We start from the raw sequence: 21,913 nt of genomic DNA, 5'->3' as shown, positions 1-21,913 counted from the left end.
AAAAGTACACGGGCCCAATTACAATAACAACATGAAAACTTCACTGTTGTTGCATGGAATGTCGTTTGTGTTTAACCTACATCATCAGTTTCTATCATCTAATGTGAAACAAGAGGCTTTATCACCTTTGTCAAGCCCCACCTTCCTGCAAGAGTGTATGGCTGCAGCCTGGAGACAAGGCTCCTGTCTCATGCATTTATGGATATAAAATTTGACTACAAAAAATAGGATTAATATAAAATATTGGTTAACCTCCTCCTTTCTGAAATCATAAAACATTAAAAACCGCATCAGCATTTAACGTTGACGTTTGTTTAAGCCATATTACATGAGAGGGTTTAATTTTGAGGTCCGAAAGGCACATCACTGAAGTGTAGGCCACCTCAAGTGTAATATTGGGATTATACAACAACAGTTACCAACAACTGCTGTCCATAATGTGCCTCTGCACCCCTTTTGTTTCAGACCCTCCCATCAGCCTTTGAGCCACAACTCCTCATTTACTGTACATACGCTTTTGACATCTGTCACATCCAAATGGAAAATCCAAATGTTAAATCCAAATGGAAAAAGTTAATCTTTAAATGTCAAACGTAAAATTCAAAAGATAAAATTGAAAATTATAAAGTGCAAAGGCTAAAATATATATATATTTTTTTTCTATTTGAGAATTTAAGTATTTCCATTTAAGCTTTTCCATTTCACATTTTGAGTTTCATGTTTGATGTTTCTCTTTTCTTATTTCCATTGCGATTTTCAATCAAAAGATTTCAGTTTAAGCATTTATATTTAAGCTTTGCATTTTAAATTTGACTTTTTACATTGCACTTTACATTTTCAAATGATCATTTTACATTTCAACTTTGCTTTTTCAGTTTCCTTTTTCATTTTAAATTCAATCAATTATGGCATGATTTTTCCTAGTAGCGTAGTAAAAATTATATTTTTTATTTGATCTTGCTTCGTTTTCTCTTTGGACTTTCAATTTGAATTATGAATAAATATATCCTCCATAAGTGGGCAGCTTAACAGGATGAGATGGATTTTAAAGGTGAAATTAAAGACTTTTCTTGCCTCATAGCACATAATGACTATAATACATCTGCAGGTGGTTGATAAAGTTGTTGATTGTTAACAGTAAAAGTGACTGTGTTTGGGAGCAGGGATTCAAGATTATCCACAGTTCTGATACTTCTCCAATTAGTTGGAGATAGGAAGAGGAACTTTGATAGTTAAACTACAGTAAAAGAATTGCTCAATTGCAGTATCATTAAAAGGGTGCAAAATTGGAATAGCATTTTTACGAGGACCTCGGAGCTCATTTCTGTCATCACAAATGCCACGGTGTTTTGCATAACCAAGGTTATAAAATAATAGGCTGATGATGGAAAACTCAAGGTCTGTGCAATGACCGCAGGAAATTGCTGAACGCTGTAATGTTGCTGTGGCACAAACAGGGTCGTTAAGGTTGAATAAGTACGGGCTTAAGTCCCAGAATAGCTAATTAATACAGACCATGTGCTCTTGGAGACTCATGGGAGGCCAGACACAACAAACACATGCAGGCGAGTTGTACAAAAAATAAATAGGCTGCAGTTTATCATTTTGTTGATGGTTGTAGTGGAAAATATAAATGTAAAAGATAAGATTTAAGAATGTGTCTCATGTTTTTATCAGATTTTGAATCCTAATGCATTTTCAGCATGTAGCTGAGCTAATCTTCCATAAATACATTACAGTAGTATCAACACTTCTTTGGAAGGGGCCATCTGATCCATGAAACATTTGTTTTTGATTACCAAAGGAGAAGCTCAGCAAGCGCTGCCCTGTCAGGGGTATTGGAGATAAACGCCTTTTAGTGATTGGCCGTATCACACATCTCTCATCAAATATTCATGCTGGAGACTTGGGAGACATCCGAGGATGCAGGGATATAGGATATTCTCCCATCAGTCTAGCACTGGGATAGGTAGTCAATGTCTGAGCAAAGAGCCGCCTCCGGAAGAACTCCGCTATTCAAGGCTGTGAGGCCAGCAGGAAACATGGGCTTCTCCTCTGAGGTATCATTCTGTACATCTCAATTTCTGCTTGTTGCTCATTTTCCTGCGTTTGGAAGGAAGAAGAATGTGTGGTTTCTAGTATTGTGAAGGTTGCTTTTGAAGTATAAAACTTTAAAAGACTACGGATTTCTTGATTTAACTTTTAAACACTACTGTGATTCATTGGAAGGTTTAAAGTCAGTAATGCAGCCTGGTTTCTTTTGCTTTCTCACGAATGTTTACCTCCATAATCCATACAATGATGTTACTATTATCTCAGAACAGCTGAGTGTGTATATGTATATCATTTTTAATCTGGACTACCTTTTTCATTCAAGCATGATGTAAGTATTCAAACTAATTTTGTTTCTGTATTAAGTATCTGTTTGGTGATTTTGATACATTGTCCAAGAGTTACGTTAAAACCTTCGAAGAAGTTTCTTTTAGTTTAAAGTTGAATTTCAGAAGATCAAAGAGAGTTGCGAGATAATGATCATCATCAACAAACTAATCCTGCCGTTGTTCCATAAAGAGTGAATAATGAGGAAACTGCTAGTAACTAGGGATCTTATTGTAATTTAAAGTGGCATTCATCCACTTTTGGGCACTGGAGGAAGTCCTAAACAAGTTAACAGACATGCTCTTGTTCTAAAGAGTTCATGTGGCTAGCTTTTTAGCAATAAGCTGCAAACTTACACATCCAGCAGACATGGAATTCCAGTATTCAATCTCATTTTTGCTTGGTTTTGGTCACCACCACATCCTGAGAAAACTATTTTCAACAGGTCACCACTAGCTTTTGTCACTAGCTTTGGCGTTTGGAAGTTAACACACAGTGGGTTAAGTTAGATTGACTACCAAATAATTAATATTTCCAGCATCCATTAGTCTCCCAGTAGAGGAATTTAAAAAAGTCCATAAAAACTAATGAATCTAAGTGTATCCGACTCAAACTACTGTGACATGAGATTGGACCAATATTAGATGATTTCTGGCCATGGACATGGCTGAGTCACATTATTAAAACACAGGCGTCCATCTGGAGTTATAACAAATCACAGCAGGAATCCAGGAGATACTACTCCTGTGATTAAGGCTCATAGGTTATGGGCACATTGGGTCATAGCATATTCAGGTTCATAATTTACATAAAAGCAATTTAAGGTGGAATATATAATTTGAAAAAGTCTATGATCCCACGGTGGCAAGAACATGAAAGAGTGGGGGAATGACATGCAGCAAAGGGCCACAGGTCGGAGTCGAACCCAGGCCCGCTGCGTTGAGGAGTAAACCTCTATACATGGGCGCCCGCCCTACCAACTGGGCACCCACTACTTTGATTTCTAACTAACGGAGATGGTCGTCAAGGTTTTTCAGATATTGATATTACTAATAATTGGATTAGCACAATTTCAATTCAGTTTCAGGATGCATTTTCCTAATGATGCTAATGCTTCTTGACTGAAATGGAGGCTGCACCTTTAAATTTACCTGAGTACTTGTGTGTTGTGTGAGCTCACATTCAGCTCTTTGGCTGTCTACGTTCTGCTTGACCAAAAAGCTCATTCCCTAAGAGCACTTCAATGTATGCGCTGTCATACTGGGTGAAACTGGGCCATCTTATTGTGTCTCCAGTCCTCATTTCAACACGGAGCCTTTTGAAAAGCCTGCCAGTGCCCCGTCTTCCCCTGCACTAAATGTGTTGCGAGGAGATAGTGCATTCTCATGTTATCTGCCACCGGCCTCTTGCCCCTTTAGCCATTTTCTCATTTCACAGATTTGACCAGGAGGTGACCTTGGCTCTTTAAATGCTTTTAAGGCAAAGCCAAGTCTCCTCTTCCTTTTACCTGTCTTACAAATGGAGACAGCGAGAGAGGAGAAGTAGAGGGTTTTTTTCTCCAGCCTTTTCTTCAACTGCCTTTTACCTCCCATTTTTCCCATCCTCTCTCATGCCCATAGCCGCTGTCCAGTTTTTTTAATGGAGTAGACATGATGACATGCTGTTGTCTGCTAATTCAAGTGGGTCTGTGCTTTTAATGTAGTAAATGGCCTCAGGGGAGCAGCAGCATATGACACATGACGTCAGGCACAGAGGGCATCCAGGGAGTTTGAAGTTGGTGAGACACGCAGTCTATTAGCCAAATGATGATATAACAAAGAACTAATTGAATATCTTTGCCCTGGAGAGTACTTCACAATATGCAAACACTAATCATCTTGTGTCTCAGATGTAGGTAATAATTTATATCACGGCCGCATCTTCACAACCTCACACAAGGGATGGGGAAGAAATGGAGACAGAGCATATCCATGTGTCTGCATGTGGACAGGGGGCGTACATATGTCGAATGTGTTTTCTTGTGGAAATAAGCAGGACAGCATTCACAGTCCTCCACTGCCATCCCTCCCAAGTGCACCCTTGGCAGAGTGCTAATCTGGGTCAAAGTGCTAACTGCTTAGAAGGGCCGCGGAGAGGCTCGGCCACATATGAATCATTTCTCACGCCTCCCTCATTATGCTCACCGCAACTAGAATGGCGAAAGGCTGTGATATTTTCCTCCAACCTTGAACATAAACATCCAGACAACACTGAAAGCTTCTGAAGCAACCACATCTTCAATCTCTTTCACATCGAGTCAGTGACTCTTCCCATCACTGCAGAGAGTCCGATAGCCTCTCAGCAGGTCTCCGTGATGAAGAAAGTACTGTGTATGTTGCCACATCATCAACACTTTAAGTTCTTTGATTGCACTCAGTTTGTCTTTCATAATAAATGCAGTCTTCCTTTCATATCACTGATGGCGTTAAGGATTGGCTGTCCGGACATGGCATGAGTCCATTTACAGCCATAAATGATACAAGACCTTTTCCTCTCTGTGATGAAGTTTTTTTTTTTTTTAATAACATTCTGGACCAGGCTGGATGATCTGGGCGATTGTACTGCAGCAGTGAAAGGGCCACAGCCATTTGCGTTTTGATGCTTGATTGCTCTGAAGGTAGCATCAACGGGTGGCACATACTCAGTATTTCATGAGAATGTACTCCAGCTTGCGCCACCTGTGCCACTGGAAGAAAAACAACAAGCCTTGATGCTGATGAATTGGAAAAGCTTTGTTGATGTCTCCAACACATCCTGGAACAAGAACAAGGCACTGTATGAGCTTAGAAGGGCAAGGACACCGGGCCCGTCCGGAATAGAAAAGGGCTGTTTGGCAGTGCTTAGAAATATTCTTGTATCAGAGACCATTTGGGGTTTGTTATGCTCCAAGGCTTGTCTTTCACACTGATACCTTATGGGAGAACAGCTGGAAGTGCCATTGTCACTGGACTGCTTGCTTCTCCCCAGAGGGCCACGGTAGCGGTGGTGGGTGGTGGTGGTGGGGGGTGACACTGTGTCCGTGGGGTATGCATCACATTCAGCACATACACACACACACTCCCTTCTACTGCCACCTCCACAAAACCTCCACCTCCTCATCCTCCACCTGCTCCTCCTCCTCTTCCTCCCATTAGAATGAATGAGCTCAGACTGCCTACAGCAGTGACAGCCCCAGAACAGGGAGGCGATAGGGGAAAGCGGCGCTGCTGCTGCTGCTGCTGCTGCTGCTGCTGTCGTTTGTTTGCGAAGTTTGATGCAGATGGGATCGGTAAAGCACACCGGGCCTGGGACAGTTTTATGATCAGAAAACCACTTGACAGCTTGCAGACGCAAAGCAAGAAACAAAGGGAAAATAAGAGTTTGTGTTGTTGCCTCGAAAGTCATGATGACTCCCTCTGGAAGATTACCTTTTGTGGAGATGACAGGTCATCCACTTCAAACATGATTGGCTGTTGTGGCACGTGGTTTACAGGAATTACATGGTGGACCTGCAAGTAACACAAGCTTTCAGGCTTTAATTTACCACACCTCACTGACTATTCCCCACTGCATCGCGATAATGAAGATAATTTCCGTGTTTCTATAAGGGGCACGGGTGTCTGACAAGGGTTGCTAAGTCTTTGTAGATGACAGATTCCTTTGTCTGGCAGGCTGTAAGAATGTAGTAATTGGTAAACTGTTTGACCAATTTGAATTATTAATGAAACAGCCATTTCATAATAAAGGGATTCATTATTCTGCCCTGTGCCACAATTTTGTTATCAACAAAAGCCTTTGTTACTCTAGGCTTTTTTATCTAGAAAGAAAATCCATTGAAAGTGGCTAAAGGCCTGACACAAAGCAACTGCTGAATCCCCGCAAATCTGCAGGCTTAATTGATTATTTGTGCAGAGCTGTATATCTGCAAGGTGCAGGATACCCAGGGGAAATAATGTAAAACAGATAACAAGATGAAATGAGGGAGAAATATTTTTCTATTCACAATGAGTTTTCCATCTAGGTTTTCCCATTACGGAAACGCAGCTTCACATTTAAAAAAAACGGCGTGGCCTACATTGAAAGTTGAGAGTTGATTCAAGCAAGCAAGAAAAGTGTTTGTTAAGAGGTTATTTTGATTTCTGAATAACACATGGAGGGACTCAATGTTGTGTGTACCTGAGACTCCCGGAGGAGAACATTTTATTTTCAAATCGTATCTTCATTAATATTCTGCCTCTCTCAGTTCCTTGCCGGCATTCAAAGGAATGAATGCATTATGCCGTGCGCAAATGTTTTTTTGAAAAAGCAATCTATTCAGATTTTTTTCACATTCAGGTTTGCAGGTGTTACTCCTCAGCCAAGCCACGTGTTCTCAAAGGCATCTTGACATTGTGGTTTTATTTTATTTGGAAGTAACTTTAAAGCAACCTTGGGAAAATCGGATGTGAAATTACTGTGGAACTTGACTCATGTTCGTGGCATGTTAGTGCTGCTGTGCCCAATCCTGACCTTTTTTCCCATTTACTCTGCTCTTCACTCAGCTGTCACAGCACCCGAAAACAGATAGTGGTATCGTTGGCATGCAGGAGGATTTCTTCCACACGGCAACAAGCAAACCATTACGAATGGAGACGGAATGGAAAGTCTTTTGTTTGTTTTTGTTTTTTTTATATTTTTTGGTGTGATATAGAATTCTTGGCATTAGATTGCACATCAGGCCAGACCATAATTGCCTTCTCCTCACTGGGGAGCTCCTTGTTTTCCATTTGAAGTCTGCCTCTGTCAGATTTCACCATTAGAGGGAAGAGTTGTAGCAGGGGAAAGGAAGACAATTCCTGGATCAGTCATCTCATATGGGCTGCCAGAGAAGCATGGAGGACATTGAGGGTGAATCCATAGATAGCTTGCCAAGGTACTTTTACTTTTTGCCTGGAACACAAAAAAAGGAATATTGTGATAAAAACTAGGTCCTACTTTATCAGATATGCTGTACTGTATCTAGTGTTGAAATGACTACATGATTCATTAATTATTTATTCATCATACGTGGGATTTTGCTGAGTTTTCACTATGGTAAATTAAATATATTTATTTTGGTTTTAGACTATTGGTCAGGCAAAACAAGTGGTTTGAAGACACCACTTGGGATCTTGTGATGCATATTCTTCGCTATTTTCTGACAATTTAAGATTTAATGATTACACAAAAAAAAAAAATATATATATATATAAATAATCATTAATTGCAGCAATTAAAATATGACACTCATTTAGCTGCATGATCTGGCTGTAACGCCATCAGCCAGATCATGCAGCTAAATGAGCTAAATATTTTGGCTGATGGTGTTACATGATTTCCAAGAATTCAGTGCTCCTAATTGTACAAAGCACTTTGTGAAAACATTGGGAACATACATTGTTTTTTCATCTTCATCATGATACTAGTCAATACAGAGGTCTTCGCATCATTTTCCAGTTCCATTGTTTCTCGTTTTCATTGCCGTGTGTACTCCTCTATCTGCACAGCAACAACAGCAAAAATCTTTAGCTTGCAGTGACGTCAAGGATTGATGGGTAGAAGATGTCCAGCTGTGAACATTTCCAAGCCTTAAGGGACAAGTCATGGTGTGATACAACCAGGTGATAGTTTCCTTAGAGGATTTGGTGTGTGGGGGTGGGGGGCCGCTTTCTGGGCGTATTTTCTACCTTATCTCTTTCAGGAGCAATTGTAGCAATAATCAGAATGAATTCTGGCTCCTAGCTGGGTTTGACTGTATGTGTTACATCCAAAATGGTATTAAAACAGACAACAACATGCAGAGATTATTGAATAAAAAAAATGCAAGGTTTGAGAAATCTTGATCAAATCGAAAATTTAGCCACAAGAATGAAAATGTAATTGAATTTGTGAGGTCCCTTACGGCTGGCACACTCTGCTTTTGTCACAGTTTTGTTGCCACCAATCTCCATTCATGTCAATCTAACAGGATTTAACCTCTTATTGAGAACCGTTTTCAAAAGGAGTTTGGGACGGACAGCTGATACGAGTTAAGTGCACAGCGCTTTGCTGGGTATAAGCGAGCAGAGTGGCAGTGTTGTGGTTTATTTGGTCCAGTTCACACACACACACACACACACACACAGTGCATAATGGATATTTAACAGCCCTAGCCTGCTGGAAGTGTGCTGTGTCCTGAAATGGTGCTGGAGACATCTGAGGGAGTGTGTGACTGCCAGGATGACACACCCATTAAAACACACTTAGTGCATTTCACTGCTGCAGTTCCACACTGGATTCATGCCACAAGAATGCATACAACAACACGTACATACCTCCCTCCCTCTTGTTAATGGATGCTCCAGGGAGTCATCCATATGTCCATATATATACCTATTCCATATCCTAGCATGTTCCAAGAATAAACAGTACACTGGAGATAGGGATGATGATGTTTTAGGTGTTCTGCCGTGCATCTCAGTCACAGTTAAATCTGGGGTACGAGAAGCGAGCATGTTTCCCAGCTGTGCCTTTGGCAGGATGAGCATCTCATCCTCTTCCTGCTCCGAGCCCATACTGAATTATTGAAACAAGAGAGGCGCTTCACTTTGTCTTGTATCATCTGGATAGACACCCAAAACTCCAATCTGAGAGATTAACTCCCCTCCAACACGAAGCAGAGAAGTTGTTTAATTGTAGCTCTCCCGCTGGATCACGCACAGAATACCATTTAGTTTTCTAGTAGGTCAGGAGACTCAACATAGCTTATGTTCGTGCAAAAGGAAAGAGCTGCTGCTGAGTTCTCACCAAAGAAGATGAGGCAGGCAAGATTTACCTGAGCCGTGGTGTCAGGAGGACTCTCGTACTGGTAGTCATCAGCTGAGATTCCTCTAAAGTGGCTCTAATGATTCTTCTCATTATTATGCTACACTCAGCTTTCTCCAGCAAAACCCTGCAATTTACTGGACACATGGCACACACATAATGGAGACAATAAGCAAGTTTACATGAACACCAGTATTCCACCGAATATGACAATATTTCGAATTTAGCATTTTCGGATTAAGACATGTGGGATATGCCGGTATTATTCGTGTTTTAGAGGCATTCTTTGGACATGTATGTTGTGCATGCATGTTTTAACTCAGTTTAGGACCAGTTCACAGCCTCTTGCGATCAGCTTTCGGCGTTGCTGTGGTTGTTGTACACAAACCAACCAGCCAACAAGGCTGCGCTAGAGATGCATGCCCAAAAGAAAGGGAGGAGAAAACACAGCTACTCTTAAACATTATAAAAGACTTTGATGAACAGGTTTTTGGACATCGCAACGTCGACGTTGGTTGAAGGATTGAAATAGGGAGGCTATGTTCACACGGTCGAACAAGCTCAGTGGTGTTTTAAGCCCCCAATGTCGACTTCAAGGCAGCGCTGTGACCATCAACTTCAAGGCACCTAACCCTAACCTTAACCCAAACCTAACCTTAACCATTGCTGGAAGACAATGTTGGGGGCTTAAAACACCAAACACCGTCGAAACTTCGAACAAGTCCGCCACCAGTGTAAAACTTAGATAAAATCCTATTTTGCACGGCTACATGTCAACAGGAATATGACTGGAATATTCACTTTTATTAGACATGTTAGTCGGAATATCATCTTTTTTGGAATAATGGTAAAAACCGGAATATTATGTGCATGTAAAAGTAGTCAATGACACATATTCTGCTTTAGCCTGTACGTGGTATTTAGGGCAATCCTGACATTCTGCCTGCATACGGATCATGGATGTATGAGTTGGCGCATAAAGACTTCATATGGGAAAAAATACCCTGTTGATCAGCAATGCTTCCGCACTATGGGCCCTATAACGCAGGCGCAAAGACATAAAACCGGCAAAGCCACCTCCTACAGTTTAGCGCTCCTCCAACTTAACTTGGGATAAAATTATATACTCATGCAGTTCTTCTAGACTTTCCAAATGTTATCGGGCCGAATAAATCATGTTCTGATAGTGAAATGAGTCATTTCGCAGGGTTTGTGATGCTAGAAAAAATGCATCCACTGATTTACAGACCTCTTTTTTCCCCATGTAAGTCTATGGGAAAAGTCTTTTCGGGCCGGGGGCATCACATGACAGTCCAGAAGTTGCAATTCCACTGTTTGGCCACTGTGTTCAATTTGCTTCAAACTGCTCAAATAAACAAATAAACTAAAACTAAACTAAATTATATTGTTAAAAATGTGATTATTTTGTGTGAAACACTTGAATAGACAAATGCAAATGCTAGCTGGTAGCATTACATCAGGTTCTCATGTTTATTTGGAGAATATCCGCTATTGCCATCTAAAAGAAGATGAAGAGTTCATTCCTCAATCTGTTAAACTGTTAAATCAGAAGATGAGTTCTTGTTAGGCTGAGGGTAAAATGAAGTTAGCCAATAAGACATAAGGGTAAGACTGGCAATACTTCCAACACTGAATGCCAGCCAATTCATGTTTGGAATATTGTGCTCCATATGATTTGTTTTCCTCCTTTTTTTGGCTAGTTATACACAAATCTTCGGAGAATCTTTTGAAAAAGAGAAGTCTAATTCAACCACTTCGTACTGAATCCTTTCTTGATTTAATTAAAGTGTTGAAATTCAGGGCTGCCAACATTAAAACGTTTTGAATTTAAACAAACATTTAAACACATTTGAAATGTAATTAGACGTTATGTAAAATATGCATTCAACATTTGACAACGACATCACAAAAAGACACATGCCTTAGATACTATTTCTTTGAATTTTTGCAGCTATTAACTACTTCACAACTAAAGCAGATATGAACATTTTCTGTAGGAAGTGATGCTCATTTGGGTTGTTATACTGTGAAAGCATTATTGCCGGCCGCATTATTTCACACTGCTTAGAACATTGCACAGAACAGGCCACATTGGATGGAAATGTTAAATTCAGTTTTCAAGTGTGCACAAAGAGGTATTGACTAGCCGTATCCCAGGTGGGGCTGGCTCCTGGTGCGAGTGATTGATGTGTGTGTGGTCATTGAACTGAGCTTAGAGCTAGTTTGTATTCTATTAGGCATCTCTGGGGTTTTGCAGCAATGGAACAAAAGCGCATGCTGATGCCTAATTGCTGGCAGAGAAAAGACCAACGCCATTGTTACATCTGTAGGTTGTTACTTTTGCTGCCGCCGTTTATTGGCTGTTTCTCCCTCAGTCGGTCGCAGTTGTGCAGTTGCTATGACGAGTTGCCCATCCTGTGGTGACTGAACCTAAAACATATTCTGTTCTAAACGAAATCTGTACATGTTATAGCTTTCATGGCTACTGAAGACTGCTGATATATGTAGGTTTAGCTGTCGACATCTGATATACTTTGTGATTGCTTTGTTTCATCTGTGTTGGATAGGGAACACCCCACAGATCATTTATTAACAACTTAAGGGTATGGGTGGGAGATATTGACAAAAATGAATATCTCAATATTTTTTTTCAATATCTCGATATCGATATTCAGACGATATTTTTGAAATCCTTCTAGAAGTTAAAAGAAGCCCTGTTCGGAGGCTATTTCAATGGTTCAAACAAGCAAGATGAAATCATAACAATAAACAAAGGGCTCTGTTCTGTAACATATTGCACACAACCATGTCCTTATTGGAAGCAGTCCTGGAGCTGGGACAGGGCCGGGTCAGACTAGGTTCTGATAGTCCTTCTGACCGGGATTTATGCTGGGATCAGGAGTTGGATGTGATCTGACTGGCCCAGGTGAGGGAGAGGTACAGTTCTGTGTGCTTTTTTGATGTTAGAGTATACATGGCCAGTGTGTTCTTCCCTCTAGTAACACAATCTACATGCTGGGAGAAAGCTGGAGGGGAACAGACTTTAAGGACGCCTTGTTAAAGTCCCCTGTATCCCGTATCAAGATGATCGCGCTGCAGTTTGTTCACTATAGCAGTGAACCAAACTTGTGCTAACGTTAGCTTCGGGGGCTATGTAGACGGCAGTGTGCTGTTTTCGTAGTAAATAAAATGGTCAGTATATTACCGACAGGGCTCCAGGTCAGGTGAGCCGTCCTGGGCAACAATCCTGCAGTTGGTACTCCATTCATTGTGCACAAAAATGCAGTCCTCCACCTCTGGTCGTGCCGGAGTTATTTTCTCATTCTGCCGGTAGATAGCTAGCTCGGCGTGCTAGCGCCGACAACAACCTGGAGGGCTCGGTCAGGCTATGTCTTCCGGGATGTTATGAGCCGCCTGGAAGGCTCTCGCAACGGCTGTGTTGTATCGTGGTCCTGTATTGATTAGTTCAGTGTGGCTCAGCTGTACGTACTTGTATAAATATACACCGACAGGAGAGCCGCTGCACAATCGCGCGCCGCCATCTTTGTTGACATGAGTGAACGTCATAACGCGCAAGGTAAGAACTAGTAGCAGATTACTCTTGTGCGGGACAATCGTGATTTTGTAAAAAAAATACAGTCAAAAAAAAACACTACAGTATTAAAATCGCTACATATAATTGTTTAGAAGGTTATAGTGTGCGTTATTTGTTTTCTCTTTAACTTCCTTCAGCTCTTTTCATGTTTGGGGGGTCGGATTGTACAAATTATGAAATATTCAATATCCCAATTTTGCATATCGTCCAGACAACAATTTGGATATTATCCACCTCTACTTAAGGGGTATAATTCATGTGCTTGGCCTTTGACAGCCAGCAATGCTTTTGTTCCCGCATATACATTACCTACAGGGGAATGGGAGCAAAAGAAAATGTACCAATTGTACCTAAACATTTTTATAACTCTCGAAAATGTGAAATCATAAGCTTTTTGAAGTAAGTGTAAGTTACAGTTAAAATGTAAGTCCTTTATCAAGCAATGCCAAACTGATTCCATCTTCTGAAATGAGAAGCTTGTTTTTGGCTATTTAACTGTAAGTTAAATACTTTTGAGCAATGGACTGTTGGTCAGAAGAAAAATTTCATTAATCAAATGTCACATCTGGGGCATTTTCTCCAAATGTTTTTATTTTGTAAAATAAATGATTGATTGATAAATCATAATATAATTGATAAATGAGTAAATTAGTGAAAGTAACCATCCATCGTATACTCCATTTTGTCGCTTTTTCTTCTCATCTTTGTTTGTTTTTCTTCTACGGAACACAAATCTGAAATAAAGTGAACTAAAATGGAACATCAATTGGCTTTTCCCTTGATAATGGTGGCCCGTGACAGAAAAAGTCACATTTTTAAATCAAATAGGAGTAAGCTAGCTTATAAGAGCACACAGAAGCAACTCTTTTTGACCATCGTAGTGTAAAGATTATATTGATATGCTGGCCGTGGACTACTGCACCATCATTCATCACTGCACAAGCTACAAATACCAGTAGGGTGGGGGATGCGGATGCGTCCAAATGGTGTATATTTTCATTGTTATTAGTGAAGAAACGTTTTATTTGCATCAGTAATCCATTGTTTGGCATGTTCATATCCTTGATGTCCTGCGGTGACTTGAGTTTTTCTCTCAAGTCATTTGCCAAGATTTGGTTAACATCTTTCCTCTAAAAGGAAAAAAAACACCACTCTATCACACATCATTAGTAGTCTGTTAAAGAATAATTGTGATGCTACTGGAAGATAATCACGTCCTACATGGCCGTATGGTCCCAAGAATTAATTCCCCCACAATCTGTTGATGCTTGATAAAAAGGCAAATTATTAGCATGCAGCGTCTCGGGCTGACGACATTCAAAGCAATCTGGTCTAACGTGTCGTTTCTCATGTTCTTCTCATGCAGATCCCAGTGAGAGCTTATACAGCATGAGGCTGGTGTGGAAATCCCTGGACAAGATGAGGTGTCTGCGGAAACGCTCCACTATTCCCTTCCTCGGCTTCCTCATCACCTTCCTCCTGTTCCTGAACCTCTACATTGAAGATGGCTACGTGCTGGTTAGTACATTTGTGTTGTGTATGTCTTAGCAAGCATTTACCAAATAAAGATTTTAGATAAAGTACTACAAATGTGTATTCCTTTCTAATGTCTGAGCAACAAATTAGACAAAAATGCTTTTGAAACCCAATGTCTTCACTCCGCCCATGTTGTCCCTTTTTATAGTTGCTTGGTTTTAAAGGAAACATGTTTAAATTTTCATAACATGGACTCAAGTTGAAATCCAGACGATTTATTTCTTATTCATGATGCCATCAAAACTTGGTGATCACAGTACATTATCTGTGTTTGTTATTTAAATTATTAAGAGGTAGTTCACATTTTCAGCTCTCTGGTCCTCTTCTAAAGTCCATTTGCTTGGCTTTGCAAACTGCTTGAAGGGGTTTTAAGATTTAAGATTCCTTTTGTCTCCAAACGTCTAGGGTTAGCTCCGCCACATCAAAACACATATTGTCTCAAGTTTGTACAGTATGTTAGAGACAAGTTTAAGAAAACAAATGGCTGGTTTTAACCCTCAGCTGAATTAGAAATTGAAATTTTTAGGATGACTTTCCTGTCCCTTTTCTGCAGTAGTCATGACAACTTTCTCTATTGTTCATAATGTGAAGTAATGTTTGTGTTTTTCATGTTGTGTTCCAGGAAGGGGATAAGAGACAGCTAAGGGAAACATCCGTCCACCCTTCAAGTTCTGAGCGATACGTTCACACCTTCAGAGACCTGAGTAACTTCTCAGGAAGCATTAATGTCACTTATCGTTATCTCGCTGGAACCCCACTGAACCGCAAGAGTAAGTTTAGTGTTTGTTTGAAGAGAAATTTGCATTGGCTGTCTTCATGAGCTCGGGGAGATACAATAAGTCATACAGTAGTTGTGAACATGAGCTGAGAATAAGAACTAAAACTTAAAAATCTGTGACGTGCTGATTTAAAGCACAGCAATAAAATGCAACTGCTCCACAGAGACATTTTTTACCTCAAAATTAAACACTACACACTCCTCCTCTCAAGAGTACCATGATTTAGTTTTTGATATTTTACCTAGAATAAGCTCTATTTTGAGATTATTTTGTCAAACTACTATTCCCAAGATCAAGAACAAACATGCTTAAATTACAGCAAACGTTTAAATTAAAGATGCAAATTTAGATTTTTTTTTTTTCTGACAGATAGCCAACTCTTTATAACCAATAATTAACCGCTAACAGACAAGCAGGCAACTGAGTCCCAGTTCACCCATCCAGGGCACTCAGACATATTTTCCACGTCTGCGGAGGGCTGCAGACTTGTAACAGTCTCGCATCCACAGTGTTGCGTGCATTGCCGCGGACACATGCCGCCAATTTCCTGGAACCGCTTGCTCATGCAACCAACACAAGTCCGCAGCTGGACGATCCCGTCTCCACGGCATCCCCCTGTAGGTGGTCAGCTGTGTGTCTGCCAGGTGACTCTGTATATAGGACGGCCGGTTTACCCCGCCATTCTTCATGGATATAGTGGCATGTCACGTCTCCGCTGTGAGCGCCGTCCAGCACGAGAGCCACCAACTTAGCAAAAAACCCAACCTCCTAGTGCAAAGTTTGCACAAGCAAGTTAACTAGCAGTTTAGAAATAAACTGTATAGCCTATTTTTCTTTTACAATGCAAAAAAAATTAATATTTCTGTTTTTTATTAATATTGTTTTTAACGCTCAATGGTGTTTTTTGCCTCCAACGTCTCTTTCCAGGCAGCGGTCGCAGCCTGGAAGGAGACCTGAAGGCACCTAACCCTAACCTTAACCCTAACCCTAACCATAACCAGTGCCTCCCAACGGCGCCTTCCAGGCAGCGCTGTTAACTGTTAACTGAGTATTAATCGGTCAAAACTCTTGTTGTCGGTTAACGGTTAAACGGTTAACTTGTCGGTCTTGAGTTTGAAATAATTAATCTTCTCCAACTCGTCATTGCGTGTCGATACAATATACTTCAAATTGGTCATCATGATAATATGAAATGCTCATTTTTGTTCACAGAGTATCTCACCATTGGGCTTTCATCAGTCAAACGAAAAAGAGGAAACTACCTACTAGAGACGATCAAATCCATCTTTGATCAGTCCAGTTACGAGGAACTCAAAGAGATTGTGGTTGTGGTCCACCTGGCAGACTTTGACCTGGTCTGGTGTGAGAACCTGGTGCAGGAAATCACCAGGAAGTTTGCCCACCACATCATAGCCGGACGCCTTCTGGTGATCCAGGCACCAGAGGAGTACTATCCGTCTCTGGACGGGCTAAAAAGGAACTACAACGACCCGGAGGACCGGGTCCGTTTCCGCTCTAAGCAGAACGTGGACTACGCTTTCCTCCTCAACTTCTGCACAAACCTCTCTCACTTCTACATGATGTTAGAGGACGACGTGCGCTGCTCCAGGAACTTCCTGACGGGCGCTGAAGAAGGTGATCACCTCCAGAGAAGGTTCCTACTGGGTGATGCTGGAGTTCTCCAAGCTGGGCTACATCGGGAAGCTGTACCACTCCAGAGACCTGCCCCGTCTGGCTCATTTCCTCCTCATGTTCTACCAGGAAATGCCCTGCGACTGGCTCCTCATCCACTTCAGGGGTCTGCTGGCCCAGAAGGACGTGATCCGCTTCAAGCCCTCGCTGTTCCAGCACATGGGCTACTACTCCTCTTACAAAGGAGCAGAGAACAAGCTGAAGGACGACGACTTCGAGGAAGACTCCATAGACATCCCTGACAACCCTCCTGCCAGCCTCTTCACAAACATCAACGTTTTTGAAAACTATGACGCCACCAAGGCTTACAGCACTGTTGATGAATATTTCTGGGGGAAGCCTCCATCCACAGGAGACTTCTTTGTCATAGTCTTTAATAAATCTACCAAAATTAGTAAGATTAAGATTGCTACTGGTTCTGACGACCGTCAGAATGACATTCTTCATCACGGAGCTCTGGAAGTTGGAGAGAAACTAGTTGGGACTAAAAAAGGGAAACAGTGTTCCTCTTATATTACATTAGGGGAGTTTAAAAATGGCAACATTGAGGTTCAAGACGTAGACCACAAAATTGCCTTCGACATTGAGTGTGTTCGCATTGTGGTGACAGCCAGTCAGAAAGAATGGCTCATTATTAGAAGTATTAGTTTATGGACTACACAACCCCCCAGCCAATAAGGACTATAACAAAGACTCTTAGTATGTCATAGAGGCAAAGGTTTTTATTATTATTATTATTATTATTATTATTATTTACTAATGTATGTATTTCCAGTATTTTTTTTTCATTTTGTATGTATTTATTTATAATAATTTTGATTGCCAAACCAATCTATAGTTTTTATACCTGCAAGTTGTAACCTTAGTGGAGCATCTTCCAAGTCATTTGTATGGACTCTTCAGCTGACCTCAGAGTATTCATGAACGTTTGTTTTCTGTCTTTCTTGCTTTCTTTTAGATTTTGATAGCTGTCCTTAACATAGGGCTGGGCGATAATTCAGGGTTGTGTTTTACCAACTTTAAGCGATATTATGACATTCTTCTGTACAAATCCTGTGAAAAGACCAACAGCAACAATAAATTGATCGCACTAACAAGTAGTGCCATGTAGCCAAAGTCTGATATATATTGTTATGCCATATACCTCCATTGTTGTCTAAAATCAGTGAAACATACCATTTTATTGGGTGAGATGTTAATTAGTTAACCCATCATATACCATCATGCTACTGTACTCTAAATCAGTGGTACTGAATAACCCTAACCTTAAACAGGGCAAAACATTTTAGGCAGAAAAAGCTAATATAAAGAGGTACAGTGCTGCGCCTGTTTAGGCTAAACAACAACATAGTAGCTGAAAAACACTTAAATGCTAGCCTACAATTCAAAGGTTTAGAATCCATCACTAAATCATCATTATTATACTATAATTATATAGTACTCCAAAGAACCCCTAGGGGTATTAGTACCCCCAATTGAGAATCACTGAGCACCAAATGTGTATTAATCTGCAGCTGAAAACAGATAGTCAGAAACTTCTGAGAGATGGACATTTTTGGCTGTTTTGTCTTTTCATGGGATTTGTTGACATGACAAATATATAGAATCACACCAGCCTTATCCTTTAATGGTTTTAAGCAAAATGGAGTTAGGCTTTAAAGCGTTTTGTCTGGTCTAAAGAATATTAGTGAAACATGTCTCATTGCAATGAACACCAATTTCATCATTTCAAATCATAGTACATCCGTATCAATATCACATTATTCATTTCAACCATATCGCTCAGCCCTACACAGCACCTTGACAACATATCTGTAAGTCATTCGTGGGCGATGCATTATTCATGAATGTTATGGAAGGCTCTTCAGAAAGGTGCTTCAGGAGAAATGAGAAAAATATCACTTACGGAACAGAATACTACTGATTTAATACAATTAGACCCCTGTATTATGAACCACTAATTGTCTATAAGTGGGGTAAAGGATAGTTATTAGGAAGAGTAACTAAATACTTTTAAGAAACAGGTTCTCCTTGAAAATACCGTCCAATTAAAGTTATTGTGTCTTCTGCAGTCATTTTTCATGACTGATATCAAGCCTGCAAGTGTAGCCCTGGGATTTCTCTCTGACAATGTCCCCATTTGGCCCTTAATTATTTTCCAGCTTGAAAACCCACCAGAACAAGTATCAGAGGTCATTGTTGCCTTGAATATTCATCATGTCACAGCTAACTTTTTCAGCTTCAAACAGTCTTTCCCTAATTCAATCATCTTCCTCATTGTGTTTGAGGCGAGCTTGGGAGTGGGCTGAGCTCTTTTACTGGCGCTGTATGTTCCGTCAGGGCTGCTGACAGGAGAACAATGTTTGTTTTCACCCATCTTCTCCAAGAGCTGAGATTAGATTGCACAGTGAAGAATAGGCCAGGTCTGCTCTTAGGTCTCTTTTTTTTCCCACCATAGCACAATTTTCCCCCAGTAAATTGGTCTGTGTTTGCCTCACTCTCTACACCAGCAAAACAACATCTCCCCCGAAGCTATAGGATCTCAATTCGCTCTTTTCCCAATGTTGCACTCTCACAACTCCAATGTTTCTGCTCCTACATAGTTTGCCTCTCTGTGATCTTTGCTCTCGCTTCATGCAGTCTGCTGCTGCTTTGGGGAAACTTGCTTGGCTTTCCTTTGAAGATCCTTTTCAAATTCCCCACCTTGCTTCATGTTCTTAAACAGCAAACATTTGCAAGAATTAATGCTGCACATGTTAACTGATCATCTCCGTGATGCTCGAAGCAATTCAGAGCCGCGCTTCGAAAATAACCCTGTCATTTTCCACGTTCATGTAATTAGCAGCCGACGGTGAGCAATGTTCAGTGACAGATTAGTTTCTACATTGAAAAGGCATCACTCAACAATGCAATAAAGAGGTAAATGTTTACATAACACTGACGTTCTTTAGGAACATGAGGTGAAAGCAGATCGTCATTAAGCATGCCGCGACGGTTTTGCAAAGCTTTGTTCCGCTGTTGCAATAGCCAGCTGTTCAGTGTTTTCCCTCAAGGTCTTGTTCAGTGTCACAGATCGAGACCTTTCGTAGATTGGCTTGTACCGCCACCTCGAAATCTTTCCTCAACAAATCCCCCATGTGCCATCTGAAATGAAATTAGAATGCCCACCAACACAATATAGCTTATTGTTTTTCTTCAGCATTTCCCTTGAAAAGTCGCTATTCATTTTGGTGAATAATTCTGTGACCTGCATGGATCAGCTCCTTGGAGGGGGATCTTGTTTGAATGGATGATGCTCGGAAACACAATTTACATTGTGCTTGCGCGCGTGGTATTCTTTATGACGCACACCATGGTGCCAGTTCAGCTTAGTATTACCTGCTTATGAGCTATAAACACATGATGTCACCGCAGGGCAGTTAGCTGTTTTACAAGTGTAATGGATGGCTTTGATACGCCTCATGCCCTAGTAGAGCAAATGTGTTGTGAAGCTGATATATTTGGAGGAGAAATTGCTGTCTGATCTCTATTTGAAATAAGATGCCAGCTAAAACTAGCTGCACGATGCAGGTTTATGGACAGATTTACATCTTGGGGATAACAACAAAAGCTGCATAAATTCCTCAACTGGATGTCAGCAAACTGCTGCGCACAGCATTCTTTGCTATTGGCAGCCTGTTTGGAAACGTCAATCCATACTAGGGCCTTGAGTGAACAGTGTGCACAGGATCAGTTATACTTTAGGCCAGTGATTGAGTACTCAAATCCGGGACTTGGACTCAAGTCCAACTCAAGTCGCTATGCTCTGGACTTGTGACTTGACTTGGACCGGCGCACTGATGAATTGGACTTGGACTCAAGGATTTATGTAATCGCACTTAAGCATTCATGAAATATGATTCGGAAGTTGGATGAAGTTTCTGACTACTTTTATGTGTAATAGGCAGTGACGGAGTACTCAAGTCCTGGACTCGGACTCAGACTCGGACTCGAGTCTTGGTTTTGGACTTGACTCTGACTCGAGTCGCTATTCTCTGGACTCGTGACTCGACTCGGAGTCAAACTCAAGTAATGGTGACTCGACTCGGCCGCTTCTTTGGTGACTCGGACTTGGACTCGGACTCGAACACTGGGGACCCGAGACTTGACTCGGACTCGACAGTTGGTAACTCGACTACAACACTGCTTCAGGATATATTTCACTTAATACTAAAGGATAATCTTTCCTCTCGTTGAGTACTTACAGCTAATAAATGGCCATCTTCGCTGTCCATTTGTCTAGAACTAAACACTAACTACATCGGCAGATCTCTGTGACAAAAAGGGCAGGCGTTTGGGACAAACTTGCAGGCAGGTAACTGTCTAAGTTTGTTTAGTTATATTGGCTGTGAGGGTCTGATCCCCAAAGCTTCAAGCTTCAATATGATGTGTGGATCCTGAGTTATTTGAATGTGAGCTGTCTTCCAGTGGAGCATGTACAAAGTGCATGAACAAAATGATTTTTCAGTGGATAAAACAACTCCTTTTATACGTCAGGATCTATGAATTAATGTTCAGCTTCTGCTAATTAAAATGTACTGGGTTTGTACGTAGAAGCCTACCGATACTACCTTACAACAGGTTCAGAGTTCACATGTGCTGTACATTGTTAGGTGGAGCGAGTGTGTTAAGATGTTGTTTCTGTGTCTGTTTTACTTTCCATTGTTCTCTAAATGGTACTGTATTGTAAGATGACATATATATTTTTACACGTATCATTTCAAATGTTGTATTGTATATATTGTATTTAAAATGAAATCAGATTAAACGAATGAATGCCAACTTTGTGGTGCATTGTCTGCTGAGACACAGAGAGCAGCGTGCAAGAGAGCACAAAATATTGAATATGTGTCTGCAGCGTCAGGGCTTGAGTATTGGTTTGAATGCCTTGAGGAAAACAAAGTGCTATTTACATGACCCTGAATCAAAAATGTTGTCCCTCTGTCTTTGACTGAATATGTCTTATTTCACTGTTAAAAACGTTAATGAATAAAAGTAAAAAATACAGCGTACATTTTAAATGTCTAAACAT

General features: G+C 40.8%; 1 protein-coding gene across 1 annotated transcript in view; it reads left to right on the top strand.

Annotated features, from left to right (window-relative positions):
• The window catches only part of LOC114560790 (alpha-1,3-mannosyl-glycoprotein 4-beta-N-acetylglucosaminyltransferase C), a 98,488-nt gene extending 76,839 nt beyond the window's left edge, over window positions 1–21,649 (top strand). The window contains 4 exon segments of the mRNA XM_028586426.1: window positions 14,202–14,353; window positions 14,994–15,141; window positions 16,363–16,772; window positions 16,774–21,649. Of these exon segments, the coding sequence (XP_028442227.1) occupies window positions 14,202–14,353; window positions 14,994–15,141; window positions 16,363–16,772; window positions 16,774–17,520 (1,457 nt within the window). The 3' untranslated portion in view covers window positions 17,521–21,649.
• The last annotated feature ends 264 nt before the right edge of the window (window positions 21,650–21,913 follow it).

The sequence above is a fragment of the Perca flavescens genome, chromosome 8, assembly GCF_004354835.1.
Source record: "Perca flavescens isolate YP-PL-M2 chromosome 8, PFLA_1.0, whole genome shotgun sequence".
NCBI classification, from domain to species: domain Eukaryota; kingdom Metazoa; phylum Chordata; class Actinopteri; order Perciformes; family Percidae; genus Perca; species Perca flavescens.
This window is presented reverse-complemented; position numbering and strand designations above follow the sequence as displayed.